The 26,753-nt window shown below is 34.4% G+C and overlaps 1 protein-coding gene across 10 annotated transcripts in view; it reads right to left on the bottom strand.

Moving 5' to 3' along the window:
• CLASP2 (cytoplasmic linker associated protein 2) overlaps positions 1–26,753 on the bottom strand; it is a 179,402-nt gene that overhangs the window by 43,848 nt on the left and 108,801 nt on the right. For 5 of the 10 annotated variants that reach the window (XM_055320892.1, XM_055320896.1, XM_055320894.1 and 2 more), the window contains 6 exons: positions 24,881–24,982; positions 18,931–19,101; positions 18,397–18,504; positions 13,470–13,576; positions 9,716–9,960; positions 8,282–8,345 (listed from right to left, as the gene is read on the bottom strand). In XM_055320892.1, coding sequence (XP_055176867.1) covers positions 8,282–8,345; positions 9,716–9,960; positions 13,470–13,576; positions 18,397–18,504; positions 18,931–19,101; positions 24,881–24,982 — 797 coding nt within the window. Of the gene's footprint in view, positions 1–8,281; positions 8,346–9,715; positions 9,961–11,371; positions 11,396–13,469; positions 13,577–14,555; positions 14,619–18,396; positions 18,505–18,930; positions 19,102–24,880; positions 24,983–26,753 lie in introns of all 10 variants that reach the window. The other 5 variants (XM_055320895.1, XM_055320899.1, XM_055320893.1 and 2 more) reach the window with 3 other exon arrangements.

Raw genomic sequence — 26,753 nt, 5'->3', positions numbered from 1 at the left:
CTATAGCAAAATCAGTATTACAATTCCCAAGTCAACTCTCCCATTTTATCTGGTTCTCAGGAAACTGAGAACCAGAAAATTACGTGACTTGTCCAAGGTTTCCATAGTGAAAGGTTGGGTCATGACTTAAAGCTAAGTTAGTTGGTTTTCAGCTGTGTTCCATCCACTCCATTATGAGATAACTTCATCTACTTCATTGTCATTCCACATAAATTCTCCACTGACTTTCCCCCTACTTTCATTTTCTCCATAGACATCCTTCTGGTAATTGTTTTTACATGGGAGAGCCAATTTTATCCCGGTTAAGACTCATGTTTCTATTCTGGATTCTTGCTCTCCATATGGTCTCCACTACTATCTTTATTTGTATATTCTCAATCTCAATCCTTTGCATATAGCTACAAAAGATAACATCTTAAGAATTTGTCCTTGTGTTTCCTTCCCACCAATTATCTCCTAATCACAAAAAGTAGTAGCTTTTTCATTAGTTTGGGATGCTTAGTCATTCTGTAGCTTGCCACTGCTTTCCCGTTATTATTTCTTTTCTTTCTTTCATTTCTGCTGTCAGGGATTTTCCTTCTGCATTCTAAATGTGCAGTGATGGAGAGCCAGTCTTCGTGATTTACTTTTCATCAAAAGTGTGACCTTAACAGGCCCCCTCTGCTCTAGACTACAAAGCCTCATAACCTCTAAAATAGCTCTTTGGCCTTTCCCAAATCTGTTCATCATACTGTCACTATAGGCACCAGGTCTTTCTGACCTCAAGTATGGATTTCTGGAAGAAGCCAGGTAAGTACATATTCTAGGCTTTGTAGGCCATACAATGTCTGTCACAACTACTCTGCCACTGTAGCACAGCCAAAGACAGTATGCCAAGAAGTGAGCACAGCTGTGTTCCAATCTAACTTTATTTACAGAACAGGTAGCAGGTCAACTCATGCTTCTTTCTTACCATCAAACTGTGATATCATTCTTCTGAGAGAAACAAAATCCTCCATCGTCTATAGAGTGGTCTACAAAATAATGTCTCAAATGCTTAGACAATGTTCTAACTCTCCAAACTGACCTTGGACTATCTGGCAACATAAAGTCTTTGTCCCTGAGCACATCTCCCCACACTCCTGGTTTTCTACCATACTCCTCTATTTACACACAGCATGTTTCTCACTACAAAGTTTACCACTCATGTCTCAGTCAGAAAGCTTCTTACACCACTTAGAATTTGGCCCCTTGGAACTGTTGTGGGACTTGCTTAACAGTGCTATTTAACTTTTTCTGTATTTTTATTATCTTCCCATTTGGAACATATAACATTTGAGAATAAAGCCTCTATTTTTTTACATAGTCTTGCATTACCAGTTAGAGCCAAGCTCAAAGTTTATCAGAAGCTGAAGACTGAACAAAAAGCTGTTCAATTAATGTGTGGAAAAAGTTCCTTAAAGAGTAAGGATTTCTCTTACATGGAGAGTTACCCTGTAATTGGTAGCCAGCCCTTTTTTCTCAATGGCAAGGGAAGATATATAAGATCTTCCCTTCAACCCAGCCAAGATTAACTTTTTCTTTCTCTCTCTTATAAACTTTCTGACATCTCCCATTTCTCTGGACTCATGCCAGTCATTTCCAGGAGGCCCTTTCTTTTCATGCTGACATATCCAAAGTTTATGTTCTGGCCAAGATCTGAACTGCTATTTTCTTTAAGAAGATTTCTGATTCTCCTAAATAGAAATTTCTCTTGATTATATATGAGTACAGATGAACAAAAATGTAGACATGTTATAGTATTCCACATAGAGAATTCTATTATTTTCATAATATTTAAATCCTATCAATAGTACTTACTGATAATATACATGCCTATATATATCTATTCAAAACATATACTGAGAATTTCACATAAAATTTTTTACTTGAGGGCAGCCCAAGTGGCTAAGTGGTTTAGCGCCACCTTCGGCCCAGGGCGTGATCCTGGGGTCCTGGGATCGAGTCTCACATTGGGCTCCCGGCATGGAGCTTGCTTCTCCCTCTGCCTGTGTCTCTGCCTCTCTGTGTCTCTCATATATAAATAAATAAAATATTAAAAAAATTTTTTTTTCTTACTTGACACTCTATCATAGGTTCACTGATGTCAGATGTTGATATCCTCCCATTTCCTTACCTAAAATTAACAGAGAAAGTGGAAAGTAGATATGCTAATATTAGGGCTAAAAACTTGATTTCAGAAAAGAAATTTGAGAGCCACTGCTCCATAAACTGTTTTCTTTGCTTTCATGGAATGAAATTTATAGAATATTAGAAAGTACATATGGGAGGATTAGGGCTAAAGATTTTTTTAGTAATTGTGGAAGTTGGGAATTATTTCTAATAATTCAATGGAACCAACCTTCAATGGAATCAGTTTATAATTCCACATATCTCACAGGTGTAATTTATTGGAAAACAATGGTAATATTTGAGCTATTACAGTTGAGGCAGTCTTTTCTCAATCTCACTTCTATCTTAGGTGTGCCAGTCATCAAATAGAGAACAGAAGAACATCATCAAATTAGATTAATTAGTAGATTAAAAAGCACATCTCCAAACAGAATGACAGTTTGCATAATTGCAAATAGCATTTCGTGGATTGCAAAGGGTCCGACACTGCATGAACTCTTCGGGAGAGAAAACAGAGAAAAAGGGTTAATTTCACAGTCATGCAGTAAAGTTAGGTTTCCAACAAATATTGAACCAACTTACTCTCTATTGAGAGTTCCAACACAGGGGACAGCATGCAAAAGGAAAAAAAGAAAAAAAAGAAAAACACACAAATTAGTCGCCATCAATGCAAAGTTCCTGTATGGAAGAAAAACACTTAGAAAATAAAAGTGACAAATGTTTTTCAAAGGTTTATGGTAAACTCAAAATAGCTTTTAAAATAAGTATTAAATGAATAGTATGAGAGAAGAGCATGGGATTTTCTTGTGTTTTTCCCTCACCTCCTTGCCAAAGAAATTTAAAAATAAAACCCAGAAAACCAACTTCTTTTCCAGACCTCTAATATCCCTGAGGCTCAACTTCTAGAAAGAATCTATAACTAACAGACACCTGCCCCCATTTCTGAACAGTGCCAACATTTACTTCTAAAGTACAGCATCTAGTTTTTTTCCCCCTCTTCAGAAACAATACATTCACAAGTTAAGTGATATCTGTGAAGGTTTAGAACAACTACAGTTGTTTGGAAAGAAAAACTAGCTATTTATACCACAACGTTGAATTTTCCCAACATAAGATATGCATTATGGTCTCCTGCTCTTAGGACTGCAGGCAGCTCTGCTGTCTAGAACACTCTTTGGGAGACCAGATGAGATGTGACCTGGGCACTCAACAACTGTGTTCTATATTAGTTGCTATAGGTTAAATTCCTACCCTAGCTCTTCAAGATTCAATGGTATGACTTCAAGACATAGGACCTAGACAGATCAGAAAACGCCAATTCAAAGCATGCATCTCAGGGAAGGTGGCTCTTTTCAAACAGTTACTTTAGAGGCAAACGTCAGAACACATAAGGTAACTTCTGGCATCTGACACTTCTTACATTTAAGGGAAAAAAATGATTCTAGAACAGTCAAAATAAAAATCTTCCCTGAACTCCTTAATTCTTCAAACTCATTTAAATTTAGTTTTCAAAAACTTATGTAATGCTTGGTATATTCTTGGGGCCTTACAAATATTAACTCATTTAATCATCCTCACAACCTTACGAGGTGGGTATTACTATTAACTCTATCTTACAGATTAGGAAACTAAGACACACACTGCTAATAAGTGTTGGAGGTAGAATTTGAACCCAAGTAATCTAGCTCTACTATCCATACTTGTTAGAACTGTGTTGTATTGTCTCTTGAGAAAAATAATAACAGGCATTAAATCAAACATTCGCAGTTTCTGTTCTAAATTACTGTCATACATATGTCATCATTCATCATCACTTATTGCCATACTGGTATCTGAAGTTAAAAAAGGTTATCAAGTTACAAGCATCAAATAATTTCAGCTTGTAAACTACATTTGCCAATCTTGTTCCAGGAAAAAAAATCCAGCATCTATTTCAATGGTATTTAGAAAGAGCTCTTTCCTTACCTTTCCTTTTTGGGGTGTCTGCACTATATACTAGAGCTCGCCTGATACTCTAAAATATGTAAGAGGGGAACATTCTGTGGGCTGGAGAAGGAGATCCTTCATGAAAGTGGATGGGACTGCCCACACTGTTTGTCTAAGTATCTTGTTTCTGCTGAGGACACAGTAGGTAGTCTCAATCATGTTGTGCATAAGTGAGAATAACCTTCAGTTATCATGGCAACAGGCTATTATCCAGGTTTTAACACAGAAACTGAAATATCGATTTCATGAGAAAAATCCACCTAACTAAGCTCGTGGTATGAGACGTCTGTCTCCTCCTAAACACTATGGTCCATTCTAGGGGCAAGGCTTCGGACATTTTCTGCCCTGTGAGATTTCAAGACATTTGAGGTTACTGATAAGTGACCACAATTCACTAGTAGTGGAGAGCTAACCCAGGCTTGAGGAAGACAAAGAAGTGTCCCTGATAGCACTTTTCAAGGCTATGAGAAAAAGTGTATGGCTCCTTTGAGGACATGGACATACTTCAGGCTGGCGTGAGAGTGAGGAAGAAATGACAAGCAAAATGATAGGCTTTGTTTGCACATTATCTTGAGGGCAATGAGTAGTCACCACAGGGTTTTAAGCTGGTAAAGAAAATTACTCTTTTATAAAAAGATTGCTAAAGGATGCAGTGTAGAGGAGAAGCAACAGGCAAAAGACCACTATGTGTTCAACTAGCAGTGAGAATGGAGAGATATTCACAAGGTAGAATCAATTAGGATTAAGTGAAGTTTCCAGAATGATGCCCAAAATCTTCACTTGAGCAGTAAGAGAATGGTGATTTCATCTGAAATAAAGCAACACAGGAGGAAGAGTAGTTTTGAGGTTGATGATGACCAATAATGCAGGTGACTTAGAAAGTATGAGAGAAAAATATGGGCTGGAAGTACATTTTTGGGAGTCATTAGGTTACAGCAAGCAGTAACTTAAGCTTCAGATAAGGTATAGAATGGAAGAAGAGAGCCTAGGTCAAGAATCTATACAACACCAACACTTCGTAAAATACGAAGATAGGTGCTGTAAGAAGACAGAGTGTGAGGAAGACTGGATGAGACACAACAGGCATATTAACAACAGACACATCATGTTCTTTAAAGTGGCAGAAAAAGATACATCAAATCACTGACAACAAAGTTGAAAAACAAAAAGGAATGTCAACCAGCAAAATGTAACTTATGAGAAATTCATGGAGGCCAAGCAGATGAGACCATATTAGCAAAAAATGATGCCCAATAGAATACTGTGGCCAACAACAGCTTCAAGCTTCCCTCCATTTCAATAAGAGGGAAAGTAGAAAGAATGGGTTTCTACTGTTAAGATGGCTGGTTTGGAGGCAGGAAATGGGAGTTTTTGCTTGATGGCTTCTATCTTCTGGGTAAGCTAAGAAGGCAGGACATACACTTGGGGCATAATGAAGGTTGGGAGGTGAATGGGCTGCAGTTTTGAGGAGAGAAACTATTTGACATGGTCTCCTCGAAGAACAGAAGAGAAAAATGAGAGGAGGAGGATTACAAGGCAGCACTGAGCATTTAGACAAAACTCAGTAATGGAGAATGGCAGGAAAACACAGGAATACACAGGGCTGATTTCACCCAGGGGACTGTACATTGTTTCCCTTCAGGAATCCTAACCTTCAACCAGTGGCACGAGCTCCACCAGCAGAGGTTCTTGAACATGTTTCTATTGTAGTGTCACTAACCCAGAATTGAGCATAGAAAACAGGGATCAACAAACTATGGTCTGCAAGCTAAAAATGGTTTAAAAAAATTTTTTTTAAGGGAATTTACAAGAAAATTAAAATTTCAATGTTCATAAATAAAGTTTTGTTGCAACCCAGCCATATTCATGTGTTTACATACTACTTATAGATGCCTTTGTGCTATAATGGCAGAGTAGTGGTGACAGAGATCATTATGGCCCACAAAGCTGCAAATACTTACACTCTGGCCCTTTACAGAAAAATGGTCTACTTCTGATAAAGAATAAAACTTTATTTGGAAAGAAAGTAAAGTATTAAAATCAGTTGCTTGATCCTGAAGATGGAGCTGTTGGTACTTTATAAAGATATATTTGAAAAATGGGAGGGATTTGCTATTTTAATATCAGGATATAATGCAAAAGCTCAAATTAAACCTGACATTTTAAACTCAGCACAGTATGGTGATGTATCCAGTTTATTCTTAATGAATTACATTATTGGAAGAGCCTCTGATGGACAATCACCAAAGGTCAAGCAAAAACAAATTAACAAAAATCCTCCCATTACAATGGTCTTCAATGAACTAACTAAAGAGCCAAAAACCTAATTAAACAAACAAAACCATATGGGTCAGTAAGAATTGTATATAGTTATGAAACCTGATGAAAAAAACCAAAAAAGTCACCTTCGTGAGAATTCTAGGGAGGACTGCAGATGGTTCTCCATGTCTATTAAGGGAAGCCAAGTATAAATATTCAGTTCCTTTCCCAACGTCAAACTCAGCTTTCCTATTTGATCTCCAAGAGACTCTTTAAAAAGTGTTTCTCTTTATTACTGTATAAATTCTAACATCCAACTAAATTGTATTATTTTCCTAGCAGAAAGTAAACTGGGACTTCAAGAAATAATCCAGCCTCCATTTTATACCTTCCAGTAGAGAAGAATTAGATCACTTATTAAAGATGTTTTAAAATTCTATTTTTTAAAGTTGTATAGATAATTACTGAAATATTGTTTGTAAAACAGGTCTATCCAGATTACAACAGTCTTGTCCTTTGGTTTATATTGGCACGAAAATATATCAACAGCTAATTTGTTCAGGATTTATAGACATTTTTGCATTAAAGCAAACCTTACAGCTATAACTAGTGGTAGCAACATAAGCATAAAATAGTCACCTACACGTTCAGTTTGAAAGTCATAAACTTCATTTGTTTATTTATTTACTTTTAGGTAATTTGTAGGCCCAGTATGGGGGCTTGAAACTCATGACCCTGAGACCAAGAGTTGAGTTGTACACTCCACTGACTGAGCCAGCCAGGCACCCCTGAAAGTTATAAACTTTAAACAAACTGCTTAACCAAGTGTTTTTTAATCTTTATCTTTAACAGAGTTTTGCATTCTTGGATAAAATAAATATACCTTCTAATAGAGGATAATCTTTGAAAACTTTTAAAGTAGAAGCAATTTATAATTTTTAGCTGGATTTTAGTTTATATCTAAAGTAGGATTTTATTATCTTTAAAGTAAGTGTTGCAAGTAAGGAAAATACTGAAAACAGAAAGAAATGAGGATGATATGTACAACAATAAAGTGAAGACAATAAAAAATAAGGTGAAATTCATTAATATTTTTCTATAATTTCCCTTCCACATCTCCCTCTCATTTAGGCTAGATATTCTCATGCAGACAACTGGTAACCTAAAAAAAAGACAATAAAATTTCACCATTGTCAGACACGTTTCTGAAAACAGAGTAACCAAATACATTTTGCAACAGTACTATACTGCAAAGTGAAACAAAATTTCCCGGTTATGGATGCAGGTTATACCTAACTGCTTAAAAAATAAAGTATGTTTTAATCAACATTAAAAATTACACAATGTTCTGAAAATTTTTATGGACTATTTCAATAGATAAAATACTTTTTTTTAATGTTACTACCAAACAATGGCTGCTTAAAAAATAAACAAATATTTTTATGTTATTTACTGGCAATTCTTTTCTACACAATTGCTTTTAAGATACGAATATATTTACATTAACACTGCAAAAGAAGAAAACAATAAAAAGTTCTCAAAAAGATATTTTTTCAATTTGCACAATTTTTTTCCTTTATAAACAGGAAAAAGTTTCTAGTGATACAAATACATTCAGTTTGATTCCTTCTATGAGTGGTGCTTGTTAGTATATCCCTCAGCTTATATATAGTCTCAGACAATCTCTCTTTGGAGAAGCTTAAATGGTTACCAGAGAGCAATTTCTAAATTATGTATGATATCAAACAATTTCAATTATGTTTGAAAAGATTATTACCATTCTGGGGCAATAATAAAATAAAAATGGCTTATAATGCTTTTTTTTTTTTGACAATCCACAAATGACATCCCATAGGAGTAAATAATCTTAAATACTAAAACATACCTTGCCATGAGGATCAGCAAACATTCTTGTGAAAATTTCACATAATCTTTTCAGCTCAACTCGACTGTCAAAATAATAAAGTAGTTTATTAATATATTTCTTTAAAAGATTATTTTTGAGAGAGACAGAAAGAGCACAAGCAGGGGGAGGGGCAGAGGGAGAGGTAGACTCCTGAGTGGGGAGTCCAAGGGGCCATGTGGGGGCAGGGCTTGATCCCGCAACCCTGAGATCATGACCTGAATCAAGGTCAGATGCTTAACCAACTAAGCCACACAGGTGCCTTGAAAGTAGCTTATTAATATCTTGCTATAGGAAGAATCCATTTAAAAGTAACCTTAGCTGTATTTAGGCTTCTTAAGAAAAAAATTCAGTTGCAACCCACATTATTTTAAAAGTTAAAAGTTATATAAAAAGAACTACAATTGTATTTCATTAATGTAGCATGACCAGGGAAACTGTACAAATGACATTCCCAGCACATGAATCTTACCCTTTAAATGCTAGGATGTTTTCATAAATTTGGTCACCTGAAGGCTAAAATCTTTCTATGCTATGGCTACCACCTTGCCACTGATAACGATACACTGAACCTAATATTAACCTAATCTTGATGGGGTTAAGAACAATATTATGATTTATTGCAATGATTCATGAAGTATGACATGCAAACATTAAAATACATTAGGCAGTGCCCAGATGAACATCTATTTTAAATTAAATAGTTTTACTACTTCATAAAGTAAATATATTGGTAACAGCTCTAACCCTGATGTCAGGTATCAAGTCAGGAAGTAGCCCTCTAATTTTCCACTACACTCAAACTTTACGAATTATCTGAAACTAGGTTCTTAAAGTGGTTGACTAGAGATGTTTAAAATATTACACAAAGACAATAAAGAATTTAGGGGGGGGGAAAGGAAGTAAAAGCCATTAGGAAAGGAAACCTAACCAAATCAAACTAAAAACCATAATAAAGTTCTGTTAAAAGAAATTCACTCCAATTCCATTTTGTATTACGCTAAGATTCACATACTATGTGAACACTAAGAATATACCTTCATGTTCAAATGAGCATAAATATTCTTTCCTCTCACTGAAAAATTTATCCAGAATGAATTTTAACAAACTGGCCAGCTTTAATCGTATGCACACTTTATTATTTCTAATTTTAAAAATTAAGAACTTTTTTCATGAACTTGTATTTGTGGATAAAAAGCTTCCTTTTAAATAAAAATTTCTAGTACAGATAGTATAGATGGTCCTGAAGCTTGGGAAAATATTTTGATGCCATCTTTTGAATTTATTTTTTTTAATCATCTTTTGAATTTAAAACAAGTCTGCTCCCATACTAGTATCTCTAAGGGGTCATGAAAACAGGATCGAGTTGAAAGTGCTAACCTGACAGGACAATTATTTTAAGACAATGCAACTCACCTTAGTGTTCTCTGATTTTTTAATAAGTTCTGCAGACCCAGGAGGCCTTCTTTCCTTTCTGACCAGTTGGAACTAGCACATCTATTGAGGACCTCTGCCACATCTTCCGTCTGCCTCATATACGTAGGAATACTACCATTTCGAGAACTATATGAGCGTTCTGAGCAAGCACTAGATGCATCGCTGTTGGCGTCATCATCTGAATGCATTCCGTAGGATTCATATCTTCTTCGAGCAGGTTTTTTCTGACATACATAAAGGCTCTCATTAGCAGTAGCCAAAAGAATACACTGGTATTTCACAATTTCTACTGACTGCAAAAGGACTGATGTTTGTTTTAAAACCAGTACTAAGCATGCGGCTAATCACTGTAATAATAAAATTATTATCAATGTTGTATCAATCAATTGATAATTGATTTTATTATATTTAGTTTTGCTTCAGAAAACATGTTTTAGAAGTTAGTAGAAGTATTTTTAAACTATGGGATATAGAAGAAACAGAAAACTATATGAGAGTATGGATATTAAAGTGGGAAGTGCTCAAATTATGTTTTTTTCCCTCTTCTTTTTCCTTTTCATGGAAACCAAGAACTACTAGACTAGTATAAATGAATAGAAACTACTGGAAATCTGAGTTGGTGAGAAGAGTATTACTTTTTTAAAGGATGAGAATGGATTAGATAAACACTTTTTTCCCTGTATGATCTCTATTTTTTCCTGTCTACCTTCTCTTTTCTCTAATCTTCCTTTTACGTCTGCTACCACTTCTCTTGGCACACTTTCTTCCTTTGTATCCAACCCTATGTTTCCTAGAGAAGTGAAATACAGACAAAAAATGAGGAGAACCTGTTTGGCTATTATATTTAGGAGGCAAGCTTCTTGAAGGCCCTCCAAGTTTTTCCCAATGTGTCTATTTCAATAAATGCAAGAAAGCCTATTTAGATTCCTCTGATTTCTTTACATCTGAAGCTTATCATTTAAATATAGGTAACTGCCAATTATACCTTGCATAATAAAAATTAGGAGAGAAGGTAAATAGCTTATTTTGTGATTTCTTTGGAAGAACTGGAAATACATCTTTATGTAATCTAATATTTGATTTTAGGCTGATGAGCAGTGAAGACATTTCTATGAAACATGTTAATAAGTACAATAATTTAAAACCATTCCAGTGGCTACAAATTCTCCGAAGTCTAATATCTAAAAACAAAAATCAACCTGAATTTAAGTCAAAATAGTTTTATAAAGACATTTCCATTACTAAATAAATGCCTTTCACTGATTTAGAGACACCAACTTAATTCAGAAAGTGCTAATGTGGTATTTCTTGTGTTCTCCAGAATCAGGTTTGTTGTTTTTTTTTTCCGCCCAGAATCAGTTTTGTTATAGACATCAGTGTGACTGATAACATTTCATTTGTATGGAGTAGTCGAGCTGGAAGGACAAGAACCCCTACAGGACAGTTTGTTCAAGTGGCATTTCCCTATTGATAATCATATATACAGAAAAATGGATGTATTAAAGAATAAGATTCTTGAAACTAGTAAGCTACTTTCACTTGAATATTTTCTAGAGACTATCATCTGTTAAATTGATGAAGCAAAAGAAAAAAGTTACAGTATCATAAGATGTCAGAAAACAGCAATGTCTATACCTTGGTCCGTATGTCTCCTAAGAGCTGAGAGCAGTAAATTTTTAAAGAGAAAATTGAAAATAATGAAGAACATTTTGCTAAACAGCACAATGAAGTAGGTATAAACAATGCCCAAAATCAGAAACATTAAATTTTTTTATAGATACATGAGAACTGCTTATCAGCAGATTAGATCTTTAATCTTGCCAATACCTGTAGTCCTGAGCTACAAAAATATTCCTGTAACCAGTTTTCCTAAAGAAACTCAAATTTTCTTTTCTTTTCTTTTCTATTTTTTTTTTAAAAATAGGTTCCATGCCCAGTGTGGAGCCCAACACAGGGACTGAATTTACAACTCTTTTTTTTTTTTTAATTTTTTAATTTATTTATTTATGATAGGCACACAGTGAGAGAGAGAGAGAGGCAGAAACACAGGCAGAGGGAGAAGCAGGCTCCATGCACTGGGAGCCCGACGTGGGATTCGATCCCGGGTCTCCAGGATCGCGCCCTGGGCCAAAGGCAGGCGCTAAACCGCTGCGCCACCCAGGGATCCCTGAATTTACAACTCTTAAGATCAAGACCTGAGCTGAGGTCAAGAGTTGGATGCTGAACCAACTGAGCCACTAAGATGCCCCTCAAATTTTCTATTTCAATCCTTTTGTCATTTCCAAAGTTAACTTTGTTTCTGTGATTTTCCCAAGGTGCAAATTAAGCTTAATAGTTGGAGAGTTTTTTCCTAGAAATTAATAGTTATAATTGGAATATTTATGCTATGCAAATAACAGAAGTAGACAGAATCAAATTATTGGGATTCAACTTTTAGCCCTGGTGGTGGTCGTTAAATATTCCTTATATAATTCAAATACATCTTAACTTAGTATTTATTATAAGTAATAGTTCAAGAATAACCCATTCAATTCATAAAATTTATGTGAGCATAATTTAACCGATAAATCTTCCATTTAAAAAGAAACTAGAAAACATGATTTGAGAAATAGTGATGAAAAGAGTAAATTAAAAGCATTTGATTGATGTCAGATCATCAGAACAAGAGGTGATCATTCTATCTCCATGCTCAAGAGAACAAAGTTCCTACTTAGTTGTATTATTTGTAAAAAAAACTAACCAAATGGCTGAGGTAAAGGGAAAAATTCAGTGCATATAGACTGCTAGAGCAGAACTACATATGTTATTACATTTATCATATTACAGCTGTGACCAATGACTTTTTCAAAACTTATTTTTCAAGTATATACGGCATAAATTATATCATATCAACACTGGTTAAGATGTGATATAAAGTCTTAAAAAACATAATGTATTTTTTATTTCAAAACAAAGATGAGGCTTTTTATAAGTTCTTTGTAAGAAAGTGAGTAAATGCTTCCCAAACATTGGATTAATATAATTTGAAAGAGAAAGTGTCATACTGAAATGACTTGGGAAATTGGCAAAAGCCATTTACAGTCACTGTTTAAATGACACTTCCTTCAAAATTTTAAGTGAGAAAAACAACAGTGATACACACATGTGCAGCACTCTTCTGACAAACTATCATGGATCTGGAGATGACGTTTTTAAACCCCACGATCTATTGTGTCAAGTATGAAGAGCCAGGAAGATATCTTAATTATCACATCTTGAAGTTATACTTTCTCTTAGCTCAGAAAATATAAGTTAGACTAAACAAAATCCTATCCCAGACTAAAACAGTCTCTAAATACTCAAAGTTAAGCAAGCTCTGAGATATATGCTTGTAGAGTGAATATTTATGTACTAATATACCCTTATTCTTAGAGTACTGCAGTGCATAAAACACACCACCATATTCATGACCTCAGTATTTATTTTCTTGACATGCCATCAATCACTTTTGACCTTGGCTTAAATTTCTGGCCAAGAAATATTTTATTTTATTTTTTTATTATTTTTTTTCCAAGAAATATTTTAAAGATCAAGAATTGATTATACTGCTCTGCTTTTTACATTACCCACATGTGATCTTCCTAGATAATCCACAAGCATTTTCTCATGTCCTTTGCCACACTGGTGGGCTGTCTTACCCATACTTTAGTTTCATAATTGGAACATCTAATAATAAGGAAATGGAGAAGAGTACCAAGGCATCTGCTACAGCCTCCTCCACATCAGAACCTGTGTTCAGGACTCGCATGGCACTGACAGAAGATGACAGTCGGCTTGACTGGCTGATCCCAAACCCAGGACCTAATTCATCAGAGGGAGGAAAACAGCTTTGAGAGAGTCATAAATATAACAGCATCACATTGGAAATTTTAAGATCCTTAAGGGGAGAAAAAAAAAAAAAACCAATGGAGCAAAGCATTTTAAAAGCAATTCTGTATTTTCTGTGTACACTTGGTTTTTGGTTAAAAACAAAAACAAAAACAAAAACAAAACAAAAACAAAAACGGTAAAGGCATTTAAAATTACTGACAAGTGTGTGGAAAATTAATTTAAAGAATAGTAGCTATGATACATTTATGACCAAAAGATAGAAGAAAGAATGGCTGGCTAAGGGCTTGTGAATCTATAGCCCTTGTGATTAATCCAGCTCTATCAATCAGGCAAATCTCATCCATACGGGTGAGCCACAGAGTAGTCCGAACAAAGATCAAACCTCAAACCAATAATGATTAGGGACCTCAATAAAGCCACACTAGTTTAACAAGGGAAAAAAACCTTCCAATTATTATTTCTTCTCCATCAAGACAGGTTGATTTCAGTCTATAACCAAGACATGTCATTTGATATTTGTTAAGCACCTACTGTGTGCCCAACATTCTGAGGTATGTAAAGACAAACTAGAGTTGGATTCTCCCCCTCAACTACTTTCTACACCATAATTTACAATTAAAACACTTCATCCACCATTTTGGTTTTTTTTTTTTTCCCCAAAACATGTACAAAGATGAAGTACATAATTGAGAACATAAAACAATAACATGTTTAAAAATGACATAACTTAGATTACATACATACAAAAAATGTCATCTGCCGGTGAGGAAAAATGCCCAAATAAGGTAGTGGAAGGGGATAAAGTTACTTGGGAGAAAATTAAAAAAAATTACAAATGACTTATTATCCAACAAATTAAAAACACGAATATACAATTCAGTGAAAACTGAAAAGGACAAAAATCTGAGATGAATATACAGATGATAGTGAAAATGTACTCATCCTTCACCTGAGGCCCCGTATACATCGGGGGCGTAGAGGGCACCAGTAGATCTGGAATGGTGTCTGGAGGCTGGAATAACAGGACCATACAAACCTCATCTATTACCACAGAAACAAGGAATAGTGGCAGCACTATAGTCAGGCAAAGGAGAGTTAGTCAACACTGGTATTACTAGTAATAGTTAAGGATCAGAATACTGCCAGTAAGGCAACTGAACACTAGCACTGTAATATCATCCTTGACACACAAAAGATCTTACACCTAAGGGGACAGACATAAGCCCACAGGAGACAAAAAAAGCAAGTATTCAAATGGAAGGAAATGTCAAAAGTACAAGCATGAAACAAAAAAATGAACATAGTTAAAAAAAAAAACCACTATGGTAATTAGTAATCAATAATAATCCTATCTCTTTAACCTTGAACCCAATGAGGCAGGTATTACTATTCCATTTATAGGTGGGTAAATTCAAGCATAGCGAGAAGTTAATTAATGTGATCAAAGCCATACTATTAGTAAGTGAAACACCTAAGTATCTGTCCTCTTTCATGGTCTTTGCTCTTAAACAGTATATGTACCATCTTCACATTGTTCAAAAGATAATATATCTCATTTACATTAACCTAAACATTTTCTATAATGGTTCATAGAATATAAGTAAGTTCTGCATTCAGTAAAAGGTTCTTTAACTATCAAAGAACATTTGAACACAAAAAAGGGAGCATTAATAATCTAATCAAGACCTAGAAATGTGACGTCTCCATTTATGACATGTCTCTCTGAATCTAATTTTAGAGTATCTCAAATTTCGTATCTTAAAATCCTGATTTTCCTAACACCACAAAGTCAGTTTTCTTCTTATATACTGAAACAATAAGCTAGGAAAGACTCATTTTAGTATTTAATGAAATAGATTACTCTTATTTAGATATATTAATTAGAACAGTTACAATACTTTTATTACATGACCTTAATGAATGCAAAAAAAAGATCAAAAAGATTGAAAGGATTAAACAGAAAGAATACTACACAAAAGGTTTAATTAACCCTGAAAGGTGATTGGTATTGTGAATAATAATACTGACATATAGTTTTAATTTTACCTGGCAGAAACAACTTTTGAAATGGTTGAGAGGAGAACCAATATGGAAATGCCTAATGAATGAAAAATTTTTTTTTAATTTTTATTTATTTATGATAGTCCCACAGAGAGAGAGAGAGAGGCAGAGACACAGGCAGAGGGAGAAGCAGGCTCCATGCACCGGGAGCCCGATGTGGGATTCGATCCCGGGTCTCCAGGATTGCGCCCTGGGCCAAAGGCAGGCGCCAAACCGCTGCGCCACCCAGGGATCCCTGAATGAAAATTTTTAAAAAATTTTTCTGGAACCAATAGTTACCTGTGGCTGCAGGTAAGAGGTAAGAGGTACCACTCACATGCTTGTAATAACACAAGAGTTTTTTTTGGAAACCTGCCTCCAGAAATAAACATAAACTAGGGTACAAGATCCAGAGAAGTTCGGCTTTGCTCAGCTCTGCTTTATTTTTGATGCTTTAGAAAAAGCACTGCACTTGTGCTATTTCACAAGTACATTGGCCTTGTACAACAACTAAGGGCATGGCAAACTTTGGGGCTCATCTGCTGAATGGTGGTATTCAAGTCAGGTGAAAAAAGAATTCACCAAATAAACACATTAAGGATAGCAGGATGCAGGCAAACACAGCAAACAATGAGAGTGGAAAGGATAAGCCGATCTTCAAGAATGCTACCCACCCCTTACCCCTGTGTAATAAACAGGGCTAATCTGCTACCTTTATTATGCAGTATCCATATATGAATAAAATGGCTATAAAAATCAATTCTTCTAAAACTATATGATTAAAAGATATAATCTTCTTTAACTATAGTAGAATGTTTCATTAGAATCAGGAAAACAGCTTCCCTTAATGATAAAAATTTGAGTGATTTAAATTAGCAAAAGGAGGCTTTGAGATGAATCTAGAAAATGAATGGCTAGCCACTATTTCTCTTTAAAAACAGGCATATTAACAATGTTTTTTTAAGCGATTAATAGCTGATTATAAATTTCATTAATCTCTGACTACTGCACGTGTTTAAAAGGTACAGAAAAACATTTTGGTCTCCTCTTGATATCTTTTTTTTTTTAACCAATTCTGCAGCATTATCATTACACAGATGCAGATATTATACCACTAAAAATACCTAAGACCTTTGCCACTAAAGTAGAAGGAAACTACTTCTAGGCAAGCAGTTAGAGCTTCAGGGGAAAGGTGGAGAAGCAGTAGTGGTGGCCTGGACGATGATTATAATGACCAAGCGCTCACTATGTGCACACTGCGGGGGATTTGTTTCATGATTCTCTCATTATAGCTTCTTCACAAACAATCTTAACAAGTACGTACTATTATTATCCTAGTTTTATAGATGAGGAAACTCAGGTACATTCTTCACAAACAATCCTAACAAGTACGTACTATTATTATCCTAGTTTTATAGATGAGGAAACTCAGGTACAGAAGTTACAAGACCCAGGCCATCTGACCCTAGAACATATGCTTTTAAACTACCACATAACTCCACCTTCCTTCAATCCTTCAAGATGACATGCTTTATACAAATGTAGGATTTATTTCATTTTTAAAACACATATACATGGAGATATACCATGTACACCTACATGTATGTTTGTGTGTATGCATATAGTCTATACATATATGAACTAAAATATTGTGTATGATTATTGCATATAAACTAAAAACATCTCTTGCAAAGTACTGAAAGGGAACTCTGGGACCTGGGACTGGAACAGGAACAACAACGGCTGAGGATATCCCTGCCTGTGTCCCTAGCTCAATGGGGTTTCCTAGGTCTATACAGGGCAGTCTAGTGATTTATTTGAACCAAATGGCCCAGGAACAAGAAATTAATCTCTAGATATTCTATACTAATATGTCTATTGGAGGAAATAATAACTCTAATAGACAATGAATAGAACTATGTTCTACTTAAATGTCACAAAGTCCAAGGAGAAATTCTCCAAGTACTACATTTAATAGAATTAAAAGAAAAAAACTGGAAATAGTTTTAGGTATGTACATACTAGTTAAAAAGTTGAAGCATGCAGAAATTCTAAAAATTTTCAATGTAAAAAACTCTGCCTCTGATTATTCTCAAATACTAAAAGTTTTAAACATTTAAGATTTTTATAATTTAGGTAACTATACTCCTATAGTCAAGGTTAGAATATAGCTTACATAATCAGGAACAAAGAGGTTTTACAGCAGTGACATGACACAAGCTAATATATGGGAAACAACTATTGAACTGTAAAATACTATAAAAATATTAATCTTCCCCATTTTAGTTAGTAGTTCATATGGCATTTTGCAGCACAGCACTCTGCCTAATAACCTAAGTTAAATATCTAAGTTGAAATGTTAGTATTTCTGCTGAAAAAAAAAACTAACAGCACTTATTTTATCAAATGAAATAGCCCATACTTCACTTAGGGGTAAATATTTAAATATTACCTTTAAATTGTATAGATTTATCTTTTAAGATAAATCTTGAATTCAATATTCTGTAGTTCAAATCTGTGATATTTACTTGATTATGGAGGCAATTTGTTTATACAAGATCTAACTTGCTCACTTAAAACAAGTAAATGTCAAAGGAATTTCCCAAACATGTAATTTCCTTCTGACTCTTTCTTCTATTAGGACCGGAAAGAGGGGCTGTCAATGAAGAAAGCTAAACTCCAAGTCTGCTGAGGTTGTTATCAGATGCTGAGGGGAAAGAAATGCACCCAACACCTGCCCAAGTACTTACCGAGGGGCTGAAAAGAGCGAACAGGACTTGTATCCCTGCTGCTTTCCCGACTGGCTTCCCGGCTGCATCCTTGACTCACACTTGGTCGAGGAATACGACTACTTCGAGCTAAAACAAAGCAACAGCAGCACAGAAAGGGAGGAAACAAAAGATAGAATTTGAATTGTGATATGCTAGCTTTATTTTTCTTTTAAAAAAACTGATCAATCTTTCTAAGGTTGAGAAGAAATTACTTTTGATAAAGCATTACCAGGAATATAGTTAAATTTGAATACAGTCCTCTAATTTGTATGAGATTACAAGGGTAAAATGGCATTCTACAAACATAAAAAGGCTGCAAATAAAAGGATTAAAATATAAATGAATTATATTTTTCAGGTAAGATACCTAATTTATAATCTGTATCTCAATTTTCCTTGAATTGAGTTGTTTTCTTCTAGCTTCTAAGTATCCAACTGATGTCTATCATGCTACCCAATATCCCAGCCTGAAATATGAAAGAAGAGGTCCCAAGTCTCACAGAAAAAACCTTACCCACTGACAGTCTAGATGGACTAGCCTCTCTGCTACAGCCCTGACTCCGAGGTATCTTGCTTCTCTTCGGTGCTGAGGCTGAATTGATCAAGACTCTTTGAACACCAGAGCTCACAGTGGAGAGGGCTGTTGTGGTCAGAACTCTTCCTGGAGACCCCGATCGGCTGCCAGCTGAACACCAAACATATACATACAAATGTTAAGATGTGAACTCTAAGAGAACTTGTTGAAAGAATAAAAATTCAAGAAATACATCTGAGAAAACTGGGATAATATGGCAAATTTTAAGTTCAAAGGAAACGGACTGAGGAAGACATATATAACCACAACCTGGAAAAAAAAATATGCTATATATACTAGGACTAAACAGTAGAAATAATGTAGAATCCATTTTCACTTTTGGGGGGTATAGGATGCTATGTTTAATAAGGACAACACTAATAATATGTTTCAGAATATAAATAGTATAAAAGATTTTCAAAAAATAACTTCTCTGACAATGCATTTCACATGGCTATAGCTATGTATTAGAAAGCTTATATATTTGCAAGGAAAAAAGATTAGCCATTCCATTACTGCTATTATTTTGTTAAGAATATAATAAAAACTTTGGGATCCCTGGGTGGCTCAGCAGTTTAGTGCCTGCCTTCAGCCCAGGGTGTGATCCTGGATTCCTGGGACCGAGTCATGGAGCCTGCTTCTCCCTCTGCCTGTGTCTCTGCCTCTCTCTGTGTCTCTCATGAATAAATAAATAAAATCTTAAAAAAAAAAGAATATAATAAAAATTTTCTCCATGTTAAAAGAGTTTGCCTTCTGAGATGCCGCTGAATGCGTATAACAAAATTATCTTGCTTCTATGTGTACTTTGCAATTTGCCTTTAAACAGCAAAAGGATTTTGAGTGGCCACACCTAGGATGCAGGGCTAATGAGGACAGAAAAGAACTAAAAGCAATGTCAAAGAAGTCAGACCCTTTCCAAACTACTGATTCTCAGTCTTGGAAGGCAGAGAATACATGGTCAGGGGAAAAAGACAGAGGCAGCCGGACAAAATCTCAGAGACTACGGCAAGGGTTAAAAAAAAAAAAAAAAGTTAAGAAACATGGCAAGCTGCATGCGTTAACTTTTAAGGAAATGAGCTCCTTGTAAATCAAAACATTTTATGTATGCATTGAATGGGTAAACAAACTAGATAACTACAAGATAAAATTTAATTCTACATTCTGAATGGTAGCATTATAAAGGGGAAAAGTTAAACTTGCACTTAAATAAATGAAAGCAACTTTTCCCCTTTGTTGGGCACCACCTCTCTTAACCAAAAGGTTAGTCACTGCTCACCTTGTAATCTTACCCAATCATTTCCATAGAACAAAAACTAAAGACTCAAATGTCAATGTGGTCAAGCAGCAGATGTTAATGAAGGAGGAGCACTGAGTATAAGGCAGGGAGGGGTGACTTTTTAATTCCAGCCAGCTGTGTCTTGAGGTAATACCAGCTAGGTTTTAGGGTTTTTAAAAACATGAAAACTTTGAAATTTTCTCATTTTTATCATGTTGTGTAGGTCAGATGATATATGAATGGAGGTAAACTGGTTGTGGCGCATGGGCTGCTTATCTGTGACTCTTACTATAGCTCTCTTGGCACGGTCTTATTGAATACAATTTAAATTCATGCTTAATTCCTAAACTTTACCAGCACACAAAATGAAAATTATCTTCCACTGATTACAGCAATACTGTATAAAACAAAGCAGTAATTCAATGAAATCAACAATTTACGTAGAAGGAATTCTAAATTATTGCAGGGTAATTATTCAACTCTACTTTAAAGCGATGGCTCATTTCAATTGTTTCTTGGTGTTTCAGGTGAAGAATCTTCAAATCAGATTTTTTCAGTTATAACCTTAAGGATACCCACAAGGCACCTATTTTCTCCATGCAGTATCTAAACTAAACATACACACCAAAACATCCAAACACCCAACATGCCACAAACTCACAATGCAAGATAAGCCAATGGAATATTTTATGGGAACACTTGCAACAATATAAAAAGTATAAATAATGAATTGAATGAACACATACAATATGATATTCTGTTAAAAACAATATAAATTTAAGGGGTAAAGGTGCTGTTGGAGACTGGAGAATTCCTTGAAATGCAGGTCTATTCAGCAGAGAAGAAACATGCGGTATAGAAGCAGAGTAATCACTCCACTTATCCTAGGTTAACTATATTTAACAAAATTATGCAAGCTCACTCTTTCTATATTTAAATTCATTCATACCCTCTCCTAGAAAATAAAATTGGCAGTGTTCATTTTGCTTTCATCATTACCCTCTCTTCTCTACTGACTCCAAACCCCTACCAACAGTCAAATGCCTATGACTCATGTTGGAATTATTTGTGCTTAGAGAAAATATCAAGGTTCTTTCCCCAGCCAAGAACCTCATAGGCTAATTACTTATAAGAAAACCACATGGTTGATGAAAAGGGACATGATCTACCCAGGTAATAGCATGCTACTAGAAAATAATCTGCAAAACTTAAAACTGGATACCTAATTTCTCTCATGCTACCTAAAGTTTTCAAACTACCACTTTATACTTTTTACAAGGTATTTTCAAGGCATTACAAAAGCTCCTTTGCTTTTGAATGACTAAGCCTGTGAGATCAACTTAGATAATTTCAACAATTCAAGGTTTTGGTAATAAAATAAAGACAGGCCAAAGATAATTAGCATTTTTTGCCCCAGTATGGCTACACATGATATAATTTTATGTTGAGAATTTCTGCTGAATAGAACCCATTCTCAATAATGAAAATAGGTGATCAAACAACAGATGAACACACACAGAGTCTATAGATTCTTACCACCAATGGTATTAGCAGACTGTGATCCTGAACAAGTGCAAAGGCAGAATTAGGGTAAGGGTTATAATCCAGGAAGAGGGAAGGAGCAGATTTAAAATGAATGGCAGATGGAAATAAGAAAGCTTTAGTCAGTTCTTAGAAAATAAAAAACCCTGAAGCAAAAAAAGCAAACTTTAAAAGAAAAATCCCTAAGCCATAGATGTCTGTAACAAAAGCAGTATATTTAGTAGCTTTTACAGCTGAAATCAGACACTCATGTACAAAGCAGATGAAATGAAGTTGCAAAAGTAAGTGTAAATTCTTCAGCTTTTCTTCTACTAATAGCCTATAATCTAAATAATTAAATGTTTAATTTTTATTATTTAAACATTTAATTTAAAACTACAGGTAAAGTACTACATCTTACAGCTGAAGAAAGCTTACATGAAAAAGCTAGAAAGTTTTTTTTAAGATGCACAGAAAAAAAAAACAACAAACAAACAGCAGGGAGCGGGGGTGAGGAGACCAAGTTTCTGACAGGCTGTACAGCCATTTGTACACAACCAGTCACTACCGACAGTAACAAGACACCATCCTTACGTAAATATAAATCTGGAAGTCTCTCCATTGGGTATGCTTTTATTTATTTTGGTTAGTCATCAAAACACACCTGCTTTGACCCAAGGGATTTTTTTTCCCTAAATGGTAATAAAAAATTTGGAAAGATCATGCAAACTCTAATGAATTACTTCACAACAAAGTGAAGACGGAGGTCACAGCAATATTTCTGTGCAAATATGTTGTAAAGAAACTTGCATCAAATCATATAGGGCCATAATTTCTTTTTTCAAAAGAATCTGGAATGGAATATACAATCATTCAAATAAATAAGCAAGCAAGCAAACAAAAACCTCTTAAATCTGATTTAAAACCTAAGTGATTTTATAATGAGAAAGTCTTCTGATCTTAAAATCTTACGAGGCCTAAAAAACCCATCATTATGTTCCCATACTTCAGGAGAGGATTTGAAGTATTGTAGATTGGGTTTCAAAGTGAAAAACCAAATGTAAAAAAGTTATTCTAAATCTTACTGAAGTGATCAGTAATTATAATATACCTAAAAGGAAGGTCCTTAGGTAGTATCTTAGAAAACCATACACAAAGCACTTTGAATCTTTGTCACAAGTTCTGTCTTGGAATTACATTAGGAAAGAACTAAATAAAATAGCTCATATCAAATTTAATTTTATCCTTAAGATACTGGATAAATTTTGGGTTGCTATCTTTATTCTTCCTTATGCTTTAAATTTCCTAACATTATCATTATTTATTTGTTTCCTGAAGGCCATAAACATAACAAAGTACAAAAGTACACAATAGGAGTTTAAAACTCAGTTGACATTAGGTTAACAATAACAATGAGGACAATTTTATCAGCTGAAATATAGAGTGCTTATTCTGGGCCCGGGTATTTGTTATTTGTCTTAAAGTATATGAAATATACTACAACGTTTAATCCTACTACAGTCCTCTGGGATTATACTCTTCATTTTATAGATAAATATACAGAAACACAGCAACTTAAAGTGGAAAAGCCATGATTCACAAGTGGGCAAGATGGCTCCAGAGTCCATGATCTAAATCAAATACTTCTGAGACTTTATTATACACAAATCACTTGGTGATCTTGTTAAAAAGACTGAATTCAGGACATCTATAGTAGTATGAAACTGTGCATTTCTAACTAGCCCCCAGGTGAGGCTGATGCTACATTTTGAGTAGCAAGACTCTAAGCAACTATGCTACAACTGCTAAAGATGGATTTAAAAAATTATTCTAAAAATACAGAAAAAAAATTAAAAATACAAAAGATCAGGGAAAAATGTGATATGATCCATTTCTAATTTGGTTGGAAAAAGAGCCCTTATCCAGAAAGCATTTGCCATTTTTCCTATTTATAAATAATCCTCAATTTGCAAACCAATTTTACAAAGCATTCCCTTACTTTTAGGACTCTTGTTGAATATTCCCATCACTTCTCTGCCTGGACTTTTTGACTCGGGAAAAAGGAGAAAAGGAGAACCTGCTGGCAGGACTTGTGTAATCACTACATGGCCCCCTCCAAGCCCAGCTCTTTTCCCTGATTCCAAGATTCAGGAATCAAATTAAAAACAGAAAAATAGGACATCTATATCTTGATAAATCACCTACACAATTGTGGATGGTAGTTAAATAAATAGCCAAGTATGTAGAATAACTTGCAAATTACTTCCCTAGGAAAAAAATTCCTATTTTTAGAGCTAAGTGCTAGTGAAAAATCTCCTGATAAAGAATAGAAATGAACTCTTAAATTAATAATGCCATAAATGTATGGGTTACTATTCTGGAACATGTAGAAATGAATTAACATTTTACCTAGACCTCAAAATTGTGCTTTTTAATAATTGTGCTTATGAGGAACTCAGCTTCCAATGAAACAGTAAAAATATAAATCTTAAATTCAATAAGGAATATAATAGAATTGGTCATTTTAATTTATGTTTCCTCACTATGAATCAGTATATACCTGCCAAAAATGCTAACTGTATTCTAAAAGATTTGGGGAGGAGATGGAAGACACACATATCTGTCCTTGAATAGCATTAGGTAGATGCAACCAGATTAGATGCTATCACAATTATTTTGCCTCTAAAAAGCACAATTTTCTACATTTGCAAGTTTCTGAGAAAACCTTAATGCTAAGAGATTTGTGTTAAAATATCTCCATGCAAAACTTTATACAGCAGATGAAGTTTTTTCTTTCTAAGTGGCAGAAATCAATGATGCAGCCCTAGTACACACCAGAGACAAGACAACACCCACTCAAAAAAAATCCAAAACATGCACAACAACTGATCCAAAACATTGAAAAAAAAATACCTTCATTTTTGTCAGGTGATGATGAACCTAAAGTACAGAACAAGAACTCAGTATGTGGCTTGTCTTTTTGAAGTTAGCTTTGTCTTTATCCAGTGGTCAATCTCCTAATACAGTCATATACAAGCAACACACTTATCCTAGTGTATTACAAATTCAGGAAAACTCATAGGCAATACGTACGCTGCGACTGAGACACCATTTTTGTTCGACTTCTTCCTCGAGAATCTGTCTTGGCATTTCCCATGCCAGCAAGTGGTGCTGAAAGCTTTGCTCTCACCCGGCCTAAGGAATAAAATTATTTAGGTAATTAAAGAGATTTTTCTATAACAGTAATAATAATGAGGGAAAAAAAATTTCACTATAATTTTCTAATTGGGTATGCTTTTCATGTATTGTTAAATTCTGTAGTAATGTGACCATCACTGACAGGTTATTTTTCTCTTAAATTTTTAGAATACATACTTTTTATGTGTTGCACCGTAAGCTAACTTTCTTTCAAGGGTAAAAATAAGGTCAAACTAAAATATTTCCATTCTTAGTTTGATATTATTAGTTCAGTAGAGTCATAATTAAGATAATTATCATAAGCATGTTAATTTATTTTCTTAATTGGTAGTTCTAATTCTAAAATTTCAGTTTCTATAAAATTTAGTTTATTCTCAAATACAGCCTATAGTTTTAAATATAAGCCTAATCTTATTAGAAACAAAAACTCCAACAATTATTTTGACTGAAAATATACTTCTAAAGGGATTTGCAAGAAGAGATGGTATAATATTTTCATCCTGTGCCAAGCACTAGATTACTACAGACAGATATGGACACAGTTACTATTTTTCTTCCCCCAGCCCATTTCATTTATAAAATGATTTGAGGAAACATCTATCACATAAGAGTTGGTACTTTTCTCAGGATACTCCCTTCTCTTCTACCACTGATTCATCCCCCTCCACAAAATCAAGCCACAAACATCTATTTCTAGAGCTCCTGAACCAAAGGAAATAATGTTTCTCAAAGTACCTAAGTGAATGGTCATTAATAAAAAAAACATATATTACTAGGACTATGGAGTTCTCAAGCAGTCTCAACCATATCAAATCAGAACCAATAAGAAACATCAAGAAGGGCTCAGAATCTTGTCAAGTTAAACAGCACAATTTGTAGGGCAATTATTATACTGGCTAGCCTGATATGGCTATATTAATTAGAAAAAAATAAATGAAGAGTAGGGAGAAATTATGAAATTAAGAAATGAGTGACAGAAGATTAAGAGAGTGATTAAAAACCAGTAATAAAACAGAAGGAAAACCAGAAGTCTAGTTGGTGAGTCTAGCATTCTCTCAATTCTTCAAGGCCCTTAATAAGCCCATAGTTCAGGCCTTTCACCCTTTTACAGAATCTGTTTAGAGTAGGATACAATGTTCTCCCAACTAAGAAGTAAAACAGAAAGACAAAATTATTATTTTTGAAATGGAGAATTTATCCAAAATAACAAAGAAATCAGGATAAGTATTGTGATACTATTGTTCTAAATTACAAAGCTACAGTGCCAGAAACCATTTTTTATAGATTACTCCAATGGATATGAAAAATATGAAATATTTCAAATATATCAGAGTATGTATGAGACTAAAAATGTTAAATATACTTGGTTTTGGATCACAAGAAAAGGTCATCCATGTAAAACTTAGGAGAAAAAGAAGTGTTTCAAAATCAGAGATTTAATAAGACAGCCTTTAGGCAATATAAATTAAAAAATGAATTTTTTTTCCTTTCTACAAATTCAAAAGAAGTAATTATTTTCTTAAACTGGCTCAATAAAATAAACTAGTGTATCTAGCAAGTTTTTTATAATCCCAAATTCAAATCATATATGCAATTATCCACTGATTCTAAATCAAAGACACACTTAAAAAGCAGACTAAATAAATGCATTTAAACTCCCATGATAAAGCAATGGAGCATGCTCCCCGCAAAGTATAAATAAATTAGCATAAATTAAAAACAAAAATACAAAAATAAAGAAAAGCATTAATGATGCTACTGAAAAAAA

This window comes from Nyctereutes procyonoides, unplaced genomic scaffold, assembly GCF_905146905.1.
Source record: "Nyctereutes procyonoides isolate TBG_1078 unplaced genomic scaffold, NYPRO_anot_genome, whole genome shotgun sequence".
Taxonomy (NCBI): Eukaryota; Metazoa; Chordata; class Mammalia; order Carnivora; family Canidae; genus Nyctereutes; species Nyctereutes procyonoides.
Note: the sequence above shows the minus strand (reverse complement) of the source record. Positions and strands in the feature narration are given on the sequence as shown.